The sequence below is a fragment of the Nasonia vitripennis genome, chromosome 2 (assembly GCF_009193385.2).
Source record: "Nasonia vitripennis strain AsymCx chromosome 2, Nvit_psr_1.1, whole genome shotgun sequence".
Classification (NCBI taxonomy): Eukaryota; Metazoa; Arthropoda; class Insecta; order Hymenoptera; family Pteromalidae; genus Nasonia; species Nasonia vitripennis.
Window position 1 is genome coordinate 15,028,917 of NC_045758.1, and position 18,319 is coordinate 15,047,235.

Here is an 18,319-nt window from a genome sequence, read left to right on the forward strand (position 1 = left end):
TATTAAGCTCCCAACCCTTTGCTCTAGGCACACTCGTGTATACGTATAGTAGGCGAGAGAAATAATGTATTTTTTTACCGCGAGCTTTATGGGCTTTCAGTGGGAATATAAAATGAAGAAGGCTCATTTTTACGGTGTTTTTGTAATAGACCGTCGTTTACTCAGATTTTTTCATAGGCAATGACCTCTTGATTTTTCCGACGTAGGTAAATTTTACTTTTTCATTATTCGACGGATTCTCTCCAAAGATATACTGATTAAAGCAAACACGCGTATAAGATTTCTCAAACCACGCTTTTCGCGTTACACAACAAATTTTTCACGAAGCTGACTCGAAAAGCGCGTGCGTCTTTGAAAATTCCGCAATAACACGCCGCGTTTGTAAATAATGCTAATTTTATACTGGAATATTTTCCAGCGTAATTAAAACCCATCATCAAAAGAGAAAATATAATCAGAATTCGAATAACTCTACGTGAATTCACGAGTCGATAAAAAAAGTTCTATACATAGCAAATAAAACTCGACGCTGCGTCGTACTCGACGGCATCAAACTTCATTAACCCAACGTCCCCCAAAGCGAGGCGCGCGCCCCTCGCGTCTTTCCAAAATTAATCCCTCCTCGCATTCGTTTTATTTTTACCGCGAAATCCACTGCGAGACAAGCATCTCATCGATGAGCGTCGAAAAATCAGACGAGCGAAGCGAGACAATCCGATATCCCGAGAGTCATCCTGCGCAAACAATTAACCGTCAGCACATCACTCTATATATACGTTCGCGGGGGGTCTGCCGAGGTCTCGAGTTCGTCAACTCCACGCTCGAGTTGAACGAACTCCCGAGGACTGCCGGAGAGGGGAAATTCCTCGGGGGTAGCTCCTCGGTAATGCCTCTTTAATAATAAAAAGCGAGAGCAGGCCCCTCTCTTAGCCGTCATTTTCTAAACAGGCTGCGCACGTGTCGAGATGCGCTGTGGCACGCGCTCCGACGCCCTCCGTCACGTATTTCTTCTGCGTGTCTTTTCCGTTTGGGATTACCGAGAGAGAGAGAGAGAGAGAGAGAGAGAGAGAGAGAGAGAGAGAGAGAGGGGCAAAAAAGAGCAGTTGCTACCGTTTCCTTTACGATTTTCAACTCCTTGCGCGGACTTTTTCTCGACTTTCTTTTCCCGCGTTTTTTAGTTAAGCTTTCCTCCTTAGCCCTGTCACAATCTTAAAAATAAGCTTGAAAAGTAAGCTTTCTCGGATTTTTTCTTGGGCTGTATGCTATGCGTTAGATTGTGGATACAATTTTCATTGGAAGTTTTCGCAACATTTAAAACTTTTGCGCAAATGATTACTGCGAGAAGTCATAAAATGCCAATTTATTAAATGCCTGGGCGTTGCACTTGTAACAGCTGTTTATTTAATTTCATTCCCACTCGACATTAATTGTCAAAAAATGGATGGAATGCGAATTCTCGCAAGCCAACGCATAAAAAATCTGCCGATACCCCGTATAATTTCGCATTTTTCCTTCACCCAGATAAATATAGGACTTTCAAGTGCTACAAAATGAAAAAATTGCCCCCCCCCCTGGAACACAGTATATAGAAGCCCACCAGCGCACGAATTTCTCTCGCAGATTTAATGTCGCACCTCCGGCAACTTAACTAAATTTATATATCTCTCTCTCTCTCTCTCTAGCATGACGATATAAAAAAAAAACGTTGGAGCCGAGAGATCTAGCTGCCCGTAAATGCGTGAGCGCGAGCGAGATAGAGACAGGGAGCTAAATGATGTTTGCAAAGGGTGCCGGAGCATCTCGCGCCTGACGAGTGACTGGTGGCTACGGCTGCTCGATAAAAATAGCCCGGAGGAAGGAGCCCGCGCTATACAGCGCGCGGCTGTTGCTAGAGACACTAACGCGCGCGCTGCTCCGCTGCCTGCTGCACCGGCGACGGGCATCGGGGACAGCTTCCGGTGGAGATTTTCGATTTCCCGGTGGCAGCCGTGGGCGATTAAGGGACCCGGACCGGATTCGTCGCGCGGACGGATGCTATCGGAACTTTACGGGGTGACTGAACGCTAATTGCTTCGCCCGCGGTGTCCTTAACCCCTATAGCTGTGCGGAGGAATTATGCGCTGCCAGCTCGATTGACGTAATGCGCTGCGAAGGATTATACGCGGGCACGTTTCGATGGGCTTTTCGTGACTTTTTAACGACGCGGCGAATGGTTTGTTTAGCGATTTGTCGACGCGGTCAATCCTGTGCGGAGAGCGATCGGAGAGTTCGAGTATTTTTAAAGGCTCCTTGTAAAAGCTTGAAACAACGTTTGGATAGTCCCTTTTTATATTCTAGCAAGTTTTTTATACGCTCTACAGCGACATTAAAGCAGAAGAAGTTATGGAAAAAGTAAATCGACGAGTTAACACTCGTGCCCGTGAACCATGAAGCAAACGCCAAACTCCGAAAACACTTTAGGCTAATTAAAACGCGGATATAATAACACGGCCGAGCAGTCGTTCACTCGTTTGTTTTTCAACTGTTTGTTTTCCCAAGCGGACAGGCACGCGGCGACAACGTGCGGTATCAAAGGCGTTTTCCTTGGCCGTTCTCCCACATTTACCAGCGCAGCGCGCGCATTATATTACAGCCGGCTCGAAGTCGCGCCCCTCGGCTAAATCATCGCGACCTCGAGGGCTTCATTACATGCGCGCGCTGACCACTTAAACTTCGCGGGCGAGACACGCGCGCTTTGAATCGGTTTCCGGAAATGACTCGGAACGATTTCTTTTATTTTACTGCGCAGTGCTCATACGAAGAATCCGCTCTTAAAGGATGATCCGCTTTCTGGAGTCTCAGCCGTCTGCGCGGATTCCCCTTTTAAATCCGCTTTGGATTACGGGCGCTCGACGGATCGGGCTTGCGGAATGTCGATTAGCTCGCGGAGACTAAATATTATCACCCGTCTCGAGAGAGTATGGAAAAAGGAAGGAAACGCGTTCTGCGGCACAGAGAGAGAGAGAGAGAGAGAGAGAGAGAGAGAGAGAGAGAGAGAGAGAGAGAGAGAGAGACGAGCGAAAAGCGAACTAACGCAATTACTCACCGAGAGCTTTTAAAGCTTAAAATAACGGTGCGCTCTTTCCGCGGCGACGCCTGATCCTTTCTTCTCCATGTAGCACTGCACACTCGGCGACGTTTCTGTCCTTCCTCACGATGACGAGTAGCTTTCTATACTGCACATCACACGTGTTTAGCCGAACGACTCGTTAGACGTCCCCCGGAATGAAGAGTATTTTCTATTACTATGATAACGAGAATAAATATTCGCGAAAAGACTCAATGTGGGAATAAAGCGAGAGAATGTTGAGAGTAAATGGAAACGAAATCGGTAAAAAAGTACACGAATGTTGTAGGAACGAAAATGCTTGGTCGTGCTTGCGCGCGGGAGATTCGAACGCGGAGCTGAGAGAGACGACTGCGTACCTAGGAGCGATTCTTCCCTGTGTGCAGACGAGTTTTCGGGAAGACACCGCGAGCTCCGTCTCTCGCGCGGGTTGACGACCGAATGGAAGACTCGTCGTCGTAGTCTTGGGCGTCGCGACGCCGCAAAGCCGCTGCTGCTGCATCCGCTCGCCGGCGCTGCAGCCTCGTTTTCTCCCCTCGGAAATCCTCGTTTTTAGGCATTTGTCTCTTTTTTTTGGATCTCCTCGTTGCCCTCGGTTTTCCCCATTTCTTCCGCACTGCTCTCGAGCTGCTACTCTATGCGCTATATGGATGTACCTGAAAGACACTGGCGCTTGCGGCCAGTGTTTGTATGGAGTTAAAGATAATTTATGTATCGCTTATACGGATGCAGTGACTGACGCGCTTTTTTCTTCGCTTTTTTTTGCTCCGCGCACGCGGAGGAGACATTTTTTCGGCGATTTTCACGAGTTGATGAATTAATAATAATTTACATTTGGCATAGAAAAGTGGAGGTCGTATTTTGTTCTTAATCAGTGTCGCTTATTAAGATTCGTTAACGACTGGAACTTTACGGATATGAATTTCGCGACGCTAATTGGTGATTTTATAATTTTATGCGTTTATGTTCGATAAAGCTTCGCACAAATATAATTTTACAAATATTGAGCAATCGTTAATATCCATTGAATACAGTCAATAATAAACACATATTAAACGTGGGTTTATTTTGTATTTTTGATTCGTCTTTTTTTTATATAAATTAAAATACAATCTTGATAGACTCTCCAAGAATGCATAGACACATCATTCGATTTAAAAGTTTCCTAAATCGCCGACTAGTTCTCTTTCGAATAAGTAAATAACAATAACATATAGTATACCCTAATTATAGTAACAATATTACAAAAATACGACCTAAAATATTATCAATATCCTAAGTAAAACGAAAATCGGATGATATAGTGTACATGGTTGAAAAGAAGTATCACGTGCTCCGATTTTGTTAGTATATATATATATATATATATATATATATATATATATATATATGTCTGTATTTAAGCTCCTCCTTTACATGGACAATCCAAATGGGAATGTGACAAGTTCATGCCTGCATAACGATCACGACGGGGAAGAGATGACTTTTTCTTCTCCTTGCGACTCATTTCTCCCTCCAAAACTTGCAGTCTCTTCCCCTACAGCGAGCATATCCGGCGCGAGAGATCTTCCGGCTTCAAAGCGAGCTTTAGCTTTTTTCTCGCGCGCTGTATGCGCGTAGCTCGCGTGCCGCACCCGGACACTTTTTTCATCGCTCTCTATGCACTTCGATACGATTTTTTAGAAGCGAATTCTCGAATGCACTCGCCGTGCGCGTTATACACAAATTACTTCCACATGGACGCAATTCTTTCACGGATTATACAGAGTTCGTACACCAAAGTGTGCTGCGCTATTGTAAATGTGCGTTGAAAAGTGATATTATTTCATTTTAATGAGTTCAGAAGCTTTACTTTTTTATTTATTTTTTTTTTTTTTTTAAGAAGAAGCTGGCGTTAGTAGAAAAAAAGAAAAAGTAGCAATCGAAACCATAATTCTATAGAAATAGGAATCAATGTGGTTAGTATAAAAGTAAAGATTAATCAAAAAATTTAAAACATATTTTGTCAACGAACCATTGTCATCGTCATCCTCGTTGTGAAATCGATTTCAATTGGTACAAAAAAAAATCGATCTCACAACGAGCTTAACGTTCCTTCTAATCCAAACAATCCTATGCACTCATTTTTCAGTGTTTCCGGCTCAGAGCCATCATGAGGAAAAACTAGCGCATTTACATTCTACTCGCGCGCTCCTTGTAAGCGAAAAATCCCAGAAGCTTTAAGAAAAGATGCGTCTCCAATTTTATCTGAAATATATCTGAATGCAATTGACGGAACAAGAAGAAAGTGAATCGATTTTTAATCACATCGAAGTTCTGTGACGTTTCGGAGATCATGACTATTGTATAGGTATAGCGATCGCTTTCCCGTCAAAGAAAGCAATTCTATAGTAGCATTCTATAATTAAACTTGAAGTTCGGCGTGGTATCGAATATGTATAGGTTGTAGAAATTAATATTTTAAGTTTAACCGCAATGCATATCTACGAAGTTCTGCTTGTTTTTGAAAACTGGACCCCAGGCGCCATACTTGCCACCCGAGGACTTGTTTACGTTCTGTTCGTGTGTTACACTCGAGGCGATGCTCGCCTTCTCTTTCCTGTTGAACATTTATCATCGTTAGAATTATGTTAAAAAAGTTTGCGTTATATGTTAAGAAAAAAGGTTTACTTTGTGTTCTGGAAGCTTGATCCCTTGGTGAGGGAAGTACCAAATCTTTCTTGGACCATTGTGCTGTGGTTGTGTAGATATAGCAGGTTTTACTGTCTACTGAACTTGCGAGTATTGGATAGCCGGGAACGTTGCTCGCGACGATGACAATGGTTCGAAAGCAGCCTAATTTGTTGTTGAGCTAGTAATTTTGTATTCTCAACGATGGTAAAATCACTGTGTAGGCTGCCGGCACAGATGATGATCTGATTTTTCAGAAACTGTTAGAAAAATAAACAAATCAATGTAATGTTTAATTTGAAAGAAATTTTGGATTAATTAAATCCACAAATATTTAAAAAAAAAAAGTAAAAATTATGTCAGAAGGCAAGTTTCTATTATTCAACTTACTCTATGGCACGTGATGCAAATGGACAAGCACTAAGAGCTCCAGGCGGTTTCCAGAGTTGCCGCGACGACTACCTTTGCGAGTTCGGAGATTCTTCGCTAGTCTGCAATTAGAGAGAGAGAGAGAGAGATCATGTTTTTTTCATCAATCGATTTCACAATCACTAGGCAAAGAAGCCAAGACTGGTTTCTATTTCACAGTAAACAGGACGACTCGGCAGCTCGGATCTAATCCATTCATTATAAGTAGGAACAAACAATCTAATGGACCCTTCCGCTATGACGTAAATGTCATGAGAATACCCGGCAATCAACTTCTACCAGTATTTATGTCCAACACGTTCGGAACAGAATTTTTAAAAAATACAATCGCTTATCTATGCTGACGTAAATGAATGATAATTTCACTTAAATTTTTTTAATTTCATAATTGTCAAGTATGGTTTATAACAAATTTGTACTTTTTCAGAGAAAATCAGCAAATAATTTTAAAACATATGCTTAGAAAACTTCAATCGAATTAATAACGGAAGAGCTGCTCAATAAAAATCTAGAAAGCTGAAAAATGAAAGAAAGACACTTACCTAATACTTGCAAGGAATGTAGGAGAGTTTCCTTGACAGTCTAAAACCTTGCTCCTCATGGACACATAAGAAGTATGAACCGAGTTTGTAGCACAAATAAAGAAAGCTTGGATATATCATTCAATGAACGACCGATTTGAACAAATTTAACCAAACGACACAATTAAAATTTGAGCCGAATAAGATAATTTGTGTGCGCGTAGTTCGATGAAGGAATTTTGAACTTGTATTGGACTCGCAGGAGACTGCGAAGTCTTCCGGTGATGCCGGCGCTTTTACGCAGAGCAACTCTTGACCCCCCACTTTGGCTGTTCTCTGGACCAAGACAGGTGGGGGGATATTTTCTCATAATCCAGCCGCATTGAGTCGAAACTGAAACAGCGTCGGCAATTCGTTAAAACAAAATATCTCAAGCTATGTGTATTTTTTTTTCATCGATTTCAGATTCACGCGTCACTATTTGTGGATCCGTTCAGGTAACTGATATAGGTAGTTCTCTCTAGAAATATGCATCATTTTCAGTTTTTGCTGTATCAGCTGAAGTGGGGGTAAGCAAAGGTGGTTTCTTTTTTCATTCTGAAGATTTATAAGGATATTCGAATCGATGAATTCAAGAAATCTAAAAAAAAACTATGTAATACGCTTCACAACGATTTACAAGAATTTAGAACATTGATAAATAGAGTACATTGCTATTGTTACAGTTAAAAAATTGTTAAAAGGAACAAGTGCCTTTGCAGCGAGATTGAACGTATTGAAAATTTGTAAACGTATTTAAATCTATTTTTCATAAGTTTCCACCACGTTCGATTGCTAACGATTTCTCACAGGAAGGGTTTTGAATTTTAACGATTCTTCGTCAACATTTAAACTCGTTTGTTCTTCTTCGATTACGATCTCCGATCTACGATTCAGAAGCCGAATAATTGCAAAGGAACATCATCAATTTCATGAATTTAAGTAAAACAAATAATATCCCGTGGTTAATTTGATATGGTTCGAAAACGTCTATCTGCATATTTCGATCTCCAAAAAAAACGAGAGAAGATCTAAAGTTGTGAATCAGCATTCTATTTCGCGTTTTTTCGTAGGATTCGGCACGAATTCTTCTACTTGGATAACGTTGACGTACCGATTGCTTTATCGATCAATTTTCTGTCCTATAAAATAGCACATCAGACATTTTCACATTAAAACGCTTCAAGGAAAAAGGCACAACGTGAATAGATCTCGTGACATCAACTGTTGTATATTTACTGTATAAATCCATTAGAGTCGTATTAACTTTTTTTTGTTTCCAAGCCAGGCACAAGTATGCATTCTCCATGTTAATGCACATGAACAAAATGGCGAACGCTGCCCTGAACTGAGAACGGTAGTGAAATTAAGATTTCATAAATGTGTGCCATTTTCTCTTCTAAACCAACAAAGAAGTTTTGATTGATAAAACACGTTAATTTATTCGTCATAGAAATTATGTCCGACGCTTTATAATGTGCAGTTAAGGTAAACTAGAATCTGATGCAACTTTGGAGTGAGTGTCGTCAGTGCGCCATGCAGACATCATGGAACATTCTCCTCGGGATCCGTGGTGCTCATATGCAAAATTCACGTTTTTTAACAAAATTCAACTAAAGTTGAACGACTCTGCCTCCGCTAAAAATACTTATGCTATATAGTTAGATCAAGGTTTACCTGATTTGACGCAAACATTGTGACTTATAATTTTTTGCGCAAGGAATCTAAATTTCCTTAAAGGACCTTTTGCTCGTTTATCGTTCGAATTAAAAATCGCATCGCTCGACGATTACCAGTTTTAACGGGTTTCTTGTACTAACTCTTCCAGGAGGATAATGTGTAGCTATGCACGCGTGAATTACCGAGTCGCATGCGATCGCTCGACTTGTGGGCTTGGAAAAATGTGCAATAATCCTGTTTTTATGAATTATACAAAGTAACATTCATGCCACACGCGAGCCTTGCGAAATTTAAATACCAAATCACTAGAAAAGTTTCAGGATAATGTAAGCGCCTGCGAAAACTTCCGTGTATTCTGCAACGACAACGCGATGCTAGATGCGTGCGCAACTTCCACTGTTCGCCGTGGAATACGTGACTATTTTCACGCATCGTGAGGCTCATATTGAATTTGTCACGCAGTGTCCTTAAAATCTCCACGATTACGCCGCACGTAAACAAGATGGAGATTTAACACTTTCGGAACTTTCCTATCTGCTACGATTCATAGACACACATCGTGAGTTTTTGTTTTGTTGTTTCACAAACATGAGAGCTAGAAATGAGGACGACTGAATAATGCAGATGCGAATGTGTTCGAGGGTGTAAAAAGTATATATATGCTGGATTTAATCATTTTTCAGTTCACGTTGAGTGTATATGCATGCATGAGAGTTACACTAATAAAAAACCTTATTTTTCTAGAATTTTGCAAACCTGTTTTTGTGCGCTCTTTAAAATCGAACGCCCAATGCGCAAATGATTATTATTACGAATAGCTAATGCGCTGTTTGTCTCATAATTGACGGAGCGGATACGTGACAAGCGCTTAATTAAGTTGTACTTTGTTCATTCGAGGTGGAGAAGGTGTGCAATTGCAGAAACGTTGATCATTTTTTAAAATACAAAGAATGATTAAGTAGTCGGTGGACTCTAATTTTAAATATGTGAATTATTGATCGTTAATAAAAGATATTTAATTTTAACAGGGATCTTATAATTTATAAATTAATCCAAGATATTCTTTATGTATATTTAAGGACAGGATTCTTACTTTGATATTCAAAGCAACACTCACGTATTTATAAAGAAAAATCTAAATCATTTTACGATCAGGTTACAAAACTGAATTAATAAACGCGAAATATGCGCTACATACCCAGATCGTTTTCTTCGCCTTTCTCAGATATGCAGAACTATATATATATAGTGTAATGGATGCTTATAAGAATTTAGATCAAAAGATTGGTATTAAATAAATCACGTCTTGCTTTGCAAATAACTTGTTAGAGTTAAAGAACTTATACTATAGTCTGATATTTGATGGTCCTTATATAGAGTGCCAAAAGAATTCTCTGCCATTTTTTCAGATATGTGCGAATTGAATAAAAATATACCATGAAAATGAAGAACAATTAGATAAGAGAATGCGTTCACTTACAAATATTAAACCTTATAATTTAACGCAAATGTATAAAGCATCCAGGCAAAAATAAATCGAAATTCTTTTAAAAGTGTATACAATCCGATCTCCGAAAGATGAGAGTTGCTGTCGAGTCAAATCCAGTTTTTCGAATCTCGATCCATTCCGTTCGTTGTTTGCCTCTCAGTCTTAATTTGAAAAAAAGTCTATAATGTCTATAAGTCTATAGCATATGGAAATAAAGTAAGCAACTCGTAAATTTTATCAAAACAGTGTCGTCGTCTTTATTATTATCACATTATCAAAAATTAAATATACACATCTTCCTCTAGCTCCTAGATAAATATAAATAAACTACGCCTCAACAACATTGCAAGCGGTCCCTGGATTCAGATTGATCAGGTTGTTGGAGTGCTCTGCCAGTTCGGCGATGCTGACTCGGCCTCGTTGCCTCACGAATTTCGCCACAGCCTCGAGTTCCTTGTGCGATATGTAGATGAACTTGCCCCGGTCGTCGATGACCCCGCTCAGGATACCGTCAGCCTGCATCTGCTGTACTCTCTCGATCGCGTTGGCGGTTTTCAGGCCGAAGTGCTGCGCTAGATCTTCGAGTATTACGACCTTGTTGGCCTTGATGTGATCGACGAACTCCTGCAGAAGATTCTTCTGCTGCTCCTCGTCCTTCTCCTCGTAGCCCTCTTCCTCGACGCTGAAGGCCGCCTTCAGCTTCAGGTACTCCTCGTGCTCGCGACGTTCTTTCTCCTCTTGCGCGGCCTTCTCAGCCTCTTCGCGTCGTTTTTCCTCCTCACGTTCGCGAACGCTTTGTCTGTCGCGCTCCTCCTGCTGCTGCTGCTCCCGCTTCTTGCGCTCTTCGCGATCTCGTTCCTCTGAAAACGTAATCATATTTTCGATTCATTGTATTCGCCTACTCCCATTGCTTTTTGCTACTAATTTTGCTAACTTTTATGGCTCACAGTTACTTCTAACCTATCGCATTGTACACAGAAAACTATATCTATTGTTACAATGGATTTACAAAATGATGAATTAAGATAAAAATCTTACCCATTTCTCGCTGTGCTTTACGCTCGGCCTTGGCTTCCATTTTTGCGCGCTTCTTGGCGCCTACTTTGCCCGCATCCAAGGCCTCGGCATTATGGGCCTCTTCGGCTCCATCTTCCTCGTCCTCTTGAGGCTGTTCTTCAGCGGCAGCGGCCCGAGGAGCACCGCGACGTTGGCGAACTCCTCGGACTCCAGCGGCTCTTCGAACCGCTGGTCCACGAGGAGCTCCTACACCTTCGCCATCCTGCCTGACTTTTAATTATTTTATTGAAAGAGAGCTTATTCACTAAACTTTTTTCAGAATAGATATGGATTTGGAAAAACGTCAATCGGAAAGGTAGGTACCTGCTCAGAGTATAGGTTAATTAAATAGCTATCATACAAGATAACGTCAGAATAATTTTACTATTCAATAATTTATTATTATTAAACTAAATTAATAAAATAAAACTAGTACTATTTAGGATGAATTACAAGGCACATAAGAATATTGTAGTGTTTTGTTTTTGAAATTCAAATATATCAACATGGTGATATTTTCATTATGTCAGAGTAACTTGTTCTAAATTTAACATTTGGCGATTCTTGAAACTATTCTCCATTCTATATACAAATTATCTAAGTATAAATCTAATATTATTGCTATGAAATGACAATTGTCAATATAAACAAAGTTTTGAATTATAAAACGAAGTAATTCCTAAATTCAAAGTAATATAAATAGTCCAGTAAATGTTGCTGTTAATCAAATTCTTGATTGTTCGTAAAAATTAACAAATTTTACTGAATTACGGAATATTCCAACATCTGTTAAGAATGATTTTTGAGGTTATGATTTAACAAATAACAGATTTTATCAACCCAATTAAAAAATATAGAATTAAAATTATACAGAAAGTGATAACGAAAACTTACTAGAGCTTTTCTTTGAGAACCATGTCACAGCAACAATCAAAACTATAAGTAGCGCAGCAATCGACACCAACAAAACAATATCCATCTTGCTAGCTGCAAGCGGACAGTTGGACACGAGTGTAAAACAGTTTTCTGCTACAATCTTTCACGTGAAGTAGATCCTACTGCCATCTATCGAAGAATTCTCATATCGATTGTCAAATACCACGCAGCACAATCGCCATATACTGTACACAGTTGTGTATAGTGTGTAATCTCATCGATTCTCGCGCCATCTGCGACGGCAATTGTCGTCCGTCTAAACAGGTGACGTGTGCCTTTGCATGTGTTTTCCGCAACGGCTTGTGTAATTAATGCTTAATTTATAATTAATTGTAAATTGTTTATTCATTCTCTGAAACGTAGTACTTAGATTTAACAAAACTACAATGATGTTGAGAACACTGCAGTATTTGATCACACTTAGTGTTATATTTGAGTGCACATCAGGACTCTACTTTCACATTGGTGAAACAGAGCGAAAATGTTTTATAGAGGAGATTCCAGATGAAACTACAGTAATAGGTATGATGGATATTTTGATGCACTATTATTCAATGTAATTTGGTATCACCATGTTTACTATTATTCTTTCTCCATTCGATAGTAAATTACAAGGTTGAGTTGTACGATCCCAGAAGTCAGGGATTCATGCCGAGTAGTCCTGGAATAGGCATGCATGTAGAAGTAAGGGATCCTGATGACAAGGTTGTTCTGTCTCGAGTCTACAGTTCTGAGGGAAGGATATCTTTCACCTCTCATACTCCCGGAGAACATATAATCTGTTTATACTCAAACAGTACTGCATGGTTCAGCGGTGGACAGTTGGTATGTACGCAATTTGAAATATGTTACAAGTTTTGTTTATAAAAATAGCCATAAAATAATATGTACAAAGCTAAATATTATTTATGTTCATGTACGCATGATTTTTCTATCACATTCAATGATGTATGAATCCAGAGATGCGAAATACCAATTTAACCTAAAAAAATGTCATGAATTAAGAGAAAATGAATTTCTAAAGCTAAATTGCACAGTAATTTATCAAAATCATTTTTATTTTTATATGATCAGTTGAAACTTTATTCTAAATTGCAAGCTGCAATTAGATAGCCAGCTAGTTATAAATAAATGTAATCAATACACCAGCTACATATAACATTTAATTTATTAGTTAATTATAGCTACAGGTATTTGTCATGTACGTGTAGAGTACAATTATAAATTTATACAAATGATATTCATATTTTGATTGTATATTATTGATTGGATTATAGTATTTCCCAATCTTAATTTGTTTTAATCCATTTTCAGAGGGTACACTTGGACATTCAAGTTGGTGAACATGCCATTGATTATGCTAATGTTGCACAAAAAGAAAAACTCTCAGATCTCCAATTGAGAATCAAGCAGCTATTGGATCAAGTAGTTCAGATTACGAAAGAACAAAGTTATCAAAGAGTAAGTTTAAAATGTCATAATTCTTTAAAACTAATGAATATGTTAATAATAATATACTAATCAATATCATGTTTTCTTTGTGTAGTACCGAGAAGAGAGATTCAGACAGACATCAGAGAGCACGAACCGAAGAGTACTGTGGTGGTCTGTTACCCAAACTGTTATTCTGGTAGCCATGGGTGCTTGGCAAATGCGTCATCTCAAGAGCTTCTTCGAAGCTAAAAAATTAGTTTGATTTTCTTCTAAAAGTTCGCGTGATAAAAAAGGGACTTTTTCTAACGAAATCGAGTTTGTGTTTGATCTACAGTGCATGATGATGCGTTTGTAATAAAAGTTGATACTTGGAAGTTTGTATGCAGAGGAAAAAAAAACAATAATTTATCGACTGAGAACCGTCAATAATTTTTGTTAAACTTTATGCAAAACATTATGTAATTAAAAGAAATGTACTCGTTACAACTTACAACTAAAAATTGCAAAACTTAACAGTCATTGTCCATTATCCGCATCAGTGTTTAGAGAATGTATGTATCTCCTAAAAATCATATTCACTTTTTTATTTTAAGAATCTGCGCGTCATCGCAATAATTCCATCATGTAGTTATTCTTATGAACGCATGTTGATGTTTAGCATTGCAACAAAAAAGTTCCAGGTCATCCAATGATTCTGGGCAAAGCTCACGACGTCATCTTCATAGAGCCAATAGCGAACCGTGAAAGATGAGGGCGCGCTCGCTGAAGATCACATGATTCGTCTCTCGAGCAGTGTCAACTGATGTAAATTACACAGCGTACATTACAGTTTTGAAGTTTACAAATTCGAAATTTGTTTATTATGTTTCATAAAAATGTACTATTACAGGTAGTTCATGCATACATTCGAGTTATGTATGTAAACATACATTAATTTTCAAGCTATTCTAATAAATAGTCTTACTGCAGTACTTCATGAAATGAGATTATAGCCTTTAATTGAATTAGTTATAATTGTTATAACAAAAAATGCGTCTCTATGATGATTATTGAAGTCGGAATTTATAAATTGTAAAGAAAAGTTTAAACTTGAGTGTACAAATTTAAAACTTGTTATTTTTCCCTTATACTGTCAAAATGCAAGATTCACTAAAATAAGTTTAATTGTCACTGGTGACTATTTGCTTAAGGTAACCATCACGCTCAGCGTTACCGATCATTATAGCGATTTATGCCGATCAAATCGTCCGTTATCTATATTGTCTAAAATCTGCAAGGCCCACCTAGTATTAAAAAAACTTGTTAACGTCAATACCAGCATTCAATTCCTTTGCAGACTAAACAAAATTACTATCAGCAAAATGTGCGGCAAGTTAAACTGCCTACCAGTAAAATACTCGGAGCAGAATACGCCGGTTGGGATGCGGCGCGCGTTTATAGCGCGCTATGATACTGATTCCCCCCCCCCCCCCCGAACTTGTGGTGGACTCCGATGCGCATACACTGCCGCGAGTGTGTGTCGACTGTCGGTCTGTCGAGCTCCCGATCTCGCTTTGAACATGGCTACGATGGAGTGCAAGCCGAATGAAAATTCCAGCTCGGAGATGCTGTCCAAGTCCCCGGCGTTCGGCAGCGAGATCATGGACAACATCAAGGAGCAAGACAACGTCGGCATACCCCTGCAGACTTCCTGGACATTCTGGCTCGACAAGTGAGTGATCATTTTTCGCTGAATTGCCTCTTTATTTTTAACCCGTCGGCCTCAGACTCCGTTTTCGCGAGCTGTCAGCGGTCGAGGAAAGATGGCGCTATGGGTTTCTTTTAACGCTGAAGCTGCAATTTCCCTTGCTCCAAAACGTATTTTAGACGATTATTTTCGGTCTGCTTTTCTTTGACCTTCAAAAGTGGACTTTCATTCAATCAATCGATAAGAATAATATGCATTTTTTGAATGTCCAGTACTTGACACTGCACCGTACATAAACGAATGCCTATATCACTGTGTTTACACAGTTGGTCAGTTTTGTTTATCGAAGCGAAATGAACTTTGCGTATGATTTATGCTCGTTACTGAATAAAATGATCTCGTTTTTTGAATTATTTCTGAATTTCAATGAATTTATAAAGCTTACCATCATTAATTTGAGTAATAAATAAATATATTTTTATTGAACGAAGAATTTTGCGCGACATTCAATATAATTATTCCGTGTACGCATGTAACAAATTTATTTCAAACATAAGTTTAATTTGAATTTATTTTTCCTTCTTTTGAAATTTAGTATTTTTTTCTAATTTATTGCCTAATTATGTATGCACAGAGCAATTTCTGGAACAACTACTGAAGAATACAAGGCCAACTTGAAGAAAATTTACACAGTCAGCACTGCACAGAGCTTTTGGGCTGTTTTTAACAACATTCCTAATGCTGGTGATATGCAGGTATGTTTATTAAAAATATTTATACGAATTGTCTGGTGATTCTGCCACTCTATAATTATATATACCGAAATTATTTACAATATAAGAAAATAACTTGGATGTACATTAATTCATTTATTGAATAAACTAAAATCAAAGGTAAATATTTACGTATAATATCTTATCTGACTTTCAAGAAATCGCTCATACTCAATAATACGAACCGTAAAAAACAAGGTCAACTAATCATTGCAACGTAGAAAGAAAAACACAAATTTGCATTCATATTATTTTAAATTATTTCAGTATAGATCATTGCGATCGTATTTCAAGATAATTGATAATGCTTAAACCGAATAATTGAATAATTATTGAGTTTTGCATTAGCAGTTTTCTCCGACGTTTAATTTTTGATCTATAAATATGAAATATCAGAACAAATAACAGAGAGTGCAGTCAAATAAATTGCACCCATATGAATATACGAAAGAGACCGTATATTGCAATAAATGAAGTGTGCCAAGTCGCATTTAATAACTCAATGAAGGTTGTTGTAACGCTAATGTAATTTGATACTGTTGTTATTTGGAATCCATGTATTGAAAAAAATATGATTACACAATTAAATAGCATAGATTTAAAACCAAGTAGAGCTTATCCGAATCGAGCTTTCGCTCGGTCGGAAAGATCCGAAAGCTCCGCATTCGAGCACAAAGATGCATACTTAAACAACAATACATTGTTTCAGGTCCGCTACAGTTACCACCTAATGCGAGACGAGCGATACCCTCTTTGGGAAGAGCCGGCTAATCAGAACGGCGGTACCTGGCGATTCAAGTGCCATAAGATCGACACGGTGAGTCAACTTTCCTCCTTATAAAACAATCGGACAGTCATCGCTTGCATCTATTTTTGCATACGCATAACAAAAAATATTCTGCTACGCTACGCAGGCAAACGTTTGGAAGGAAGTTGTTCTGGCCGCTATAGGCGAGCAGTTTAGCGAAAGCTTGGACGAAAACGACGAGATCTGCGGCATCACTGTATCCATTCGGGACCGAGATGATCTCATTCAGGTAATGTCTCTTGTGCTTTGTTCTCTGCGTGATAATAATAACTCGCCATTATACCGAAGCTTTTTTAAATTTAGAATCTTTAACGACCACTCTTAACATAATTACGTAGAATTTTATAGATCAGGATACAATGTGATACAAATTTTATTTTTTAGATTTGGAATATTGATGCGTCATTAGCACCAAAGGCTTCTGTCATAGCAAAGGTGCATAGCCTCGTTCCAGAGGTCACGTTCCTTGCAGAGTTTTACAAACGTGAGTTCATCGGAGATTCAAGGTACCCCTAAAAATTCAATTACTAAATTGAAAACATGTTTTCAGCTCACCGTTCTCATCACGCTTACAATCGTCATTGAGGGCTGTACGAATCTCGTATTCAAACTGCTGCTGTAAATGGATGAAGTACAAATAAGAGGTCGCTGTACAGAGCCAATAAGTATACCAAAAGCGAAGAGTAATTTTTTTGACGAAACGCATAGCCCACTTTACCCCACTTGTATGTTATAATTTTTGTTACGTAAGTAATGTATACATACTATTGAATGTGATTCAGCTGTAAAAAGTGTCAAAGTATATTTTTTATATTTATATGTCGCAAAAATATTTCTTTGCATCCCGGCTCCGCGCAATAAGTCGGAGATGTCCCCGTAAATGCGTAGGTTGAGAGCAGTAAAAATCAAATGGAAAAACCTCGGGAAAAGCCCGAAACGAGCTACCTTCCGCAAAAGGAGAAGAACACGTGCGCCTATGTGTCCATCTCGGAGAAGAACTCGTTAATCGCAAGCGCTTATATACTTCTGAGAGAGAGAGAGAGAGAGAGAGAAGAGGACTCTCGCGCCGCGACTGGCGCCAAGAATATGCTCAGCGAGAAGAAAAGATCGCCTATTAATTAACCGGTCGCGCCAGCATAAGTACCCGCGGACGTAAATCCGAATTTCGATCTTGGAACAAGATGTACGTGATTGATAAGGCACATAACGCGCGTAAATGTGACGCGATGAGGCTGGAACGCAATATTTGACGGGAAAACATTTTTACGAGCGTCCGATTCTCCGAAAGTGGTAAACAAATTATGATGAGAGAAAGAGTCGGTGTGTAGGTGCCGTTGCGACGCGCGCATGCCGTGCGAAAAATTATGATTTCTTGCCAAGGGATTTGCATACATTATAAGACGTCAAGACTGACGGTCTACAGCTGTCATTTGTCCAAATTATCGTCATTTCTTCGCAATAACGTGAGATATCGCCGGAGTGCGCGATACGCGGCACACGGGCTGTTGATGTATAGACTCGTAAAGATTATTATTCAATTGGACTTGATTATAGCGCCGTCTATGTAAAACATAATGGCAAAATTTGAATCGATCATTATCAGAATCTATTATTGTAAGGAGAAGACTTCTCCTAGGTGTGCATGTAATAAATAGTTTTCTTTTTTAAAAAAACAATTTTTTTTCGTCCTC

The 18,319-nt window shown here is 38.9% G+C and overlaps 5 protein-coding genes and 1 long non-coding RNA gene across 9 annotated transcripts in view; 4 read left to right on the top strand and 2 right to left on the bottom strand.

The window, feature by feature from the left end:
- The window catches only part of LOC100120672 (protein TANC2), a 58,615-nt gene extending 50,062 nt beyond the window's left edge, over nt 1-8,553 (bottom strand). The window contains exons 1-5 of one of the 3 annotated variants that reach the window (XM_032597676.1): nt 8,443-8,553; nt 6,748-7,119; nt 6,167-6,267; nt 5,777-6,036; nt 3,086-5,705 (exon numbers count right to left, since the gene is read on the bottom strand). The gene's annotated coding sequence lies outside the window, so the exon portion shown is untranslated. Of the gene's footprint in view, nt 1-3,085; nt 5,706-5,776; nt 6,037-6,166; nt 6,268-6,747; nt 7,120-8,442 lie in introns of those variants that run through there. The other 2 variants (XM_031923427.2, XM_031923429.2) reach the window with 2 other exon arrangements.
- Nucleotides 1-12,316, top strand: part of LOC100120699 (nucleoporin GLE1) — a 51,091-nt gene extending 38,775 nt beyond the window's left edge. The window contains exon 2 of the mRNA XM_031923432.1: nt 11,271-12,316. Coding sequence (XP_031779292.1) covers nt 11,271-11,275 — 5 coding nt within the window. The 3' untranslated portion in view covers nt 11,276-12,316. The remainder of the gene's footprint in view (nt 1-11,270) is intronic.
- Nucleotides 8,585-9,470, top strand: LOC107981372. The gene is made up of 2 exons (XR_001729365.3): nt 8,585-9,096; nt 9,190-9,470. It is a non-coding gene; the product is annotated as an uncharacterized LOC107981372 (long non-coding RNA).
- On the bottom strand, nt 10,163-12,080 carry LOC100120755 (DDRGK domain-containing protein 1). The gene is made up of 3 exons (XM_001604626.6): nt 11,885-12,080; nt 10,973-11,221; nt 10,163-10,794 (listed from the first exon to the last, which is right to left on the bottom strand). The coding sequence occupies exons 1-3, from the start codon at nt 11,967-11,969 to the stop codon at nt 10,262-10,264; spliced, it is 867 nt and encodes a 288-aa protein (XP_001604676.1). The 5' UTR covers nt 11,970-12,080; the 3' UTR covers nt 10,163-10,261.
- LOC100118018 (transmembrane emp24 domain-containing protein eca) lies at nt 11,902-14,346 on the top strand. Of its 2 annotated transcripts, XM_031923435.2 has the most exons (5): nt 11,902-12,190; nt 12,290-12,448; nt 12,531-12,751; nt 13,241-13,387; nt 13,473-14,341. In XM_031923435.2, exons 2-5 carry the CDS (start codon nt 12,313-12,315, stop codon nt 13,620-13,622), a joined length of 654 nt encoding a protein of 217 aa, XP_031779295.1. In that variant the 5' UTR covers nt 11,902-12,190; nt 12,290-12,312; the 3' UTR covers nt 13,623-14,341. The 2 variants fall into 2 exon arrangements, with proteins under 2 accessions (XP_031779295.1, XP_001604751.2); XM_001604701.6 differs by having other exon boundaries at nt 12,141-12,448; nt 13,473-14,346.
- Nucleotides 14,347-14,752: 406 nt separating this feature from the next.
- On the top strand, nt 14,753-18,304 carry LOC100120778 (eukaryotic translation initiation factor 4E type 3). The gene is made up of 6 exons (XM_031923433.2): nt 14,753-15,071; nt 15,682-15,802; nt 16,530-16,637; nt 16,735-16,857; nt 17,013-17,112; nt 17,179-18,304. Exons 1-6 carry the CDS (start codon nt 14,782-14,784, stop codon nt 17,211-17,213), a joined length of 777 nt encoding a protein of 258 aa, XP_031779293.2. The 5' UTR covers nt 14,753-14,781; the 3' UTR covers nt 17,214-18,304.
- The last annotated feature ends 15 nt before the right edge of the window (nt 18,305-18,319 follow it).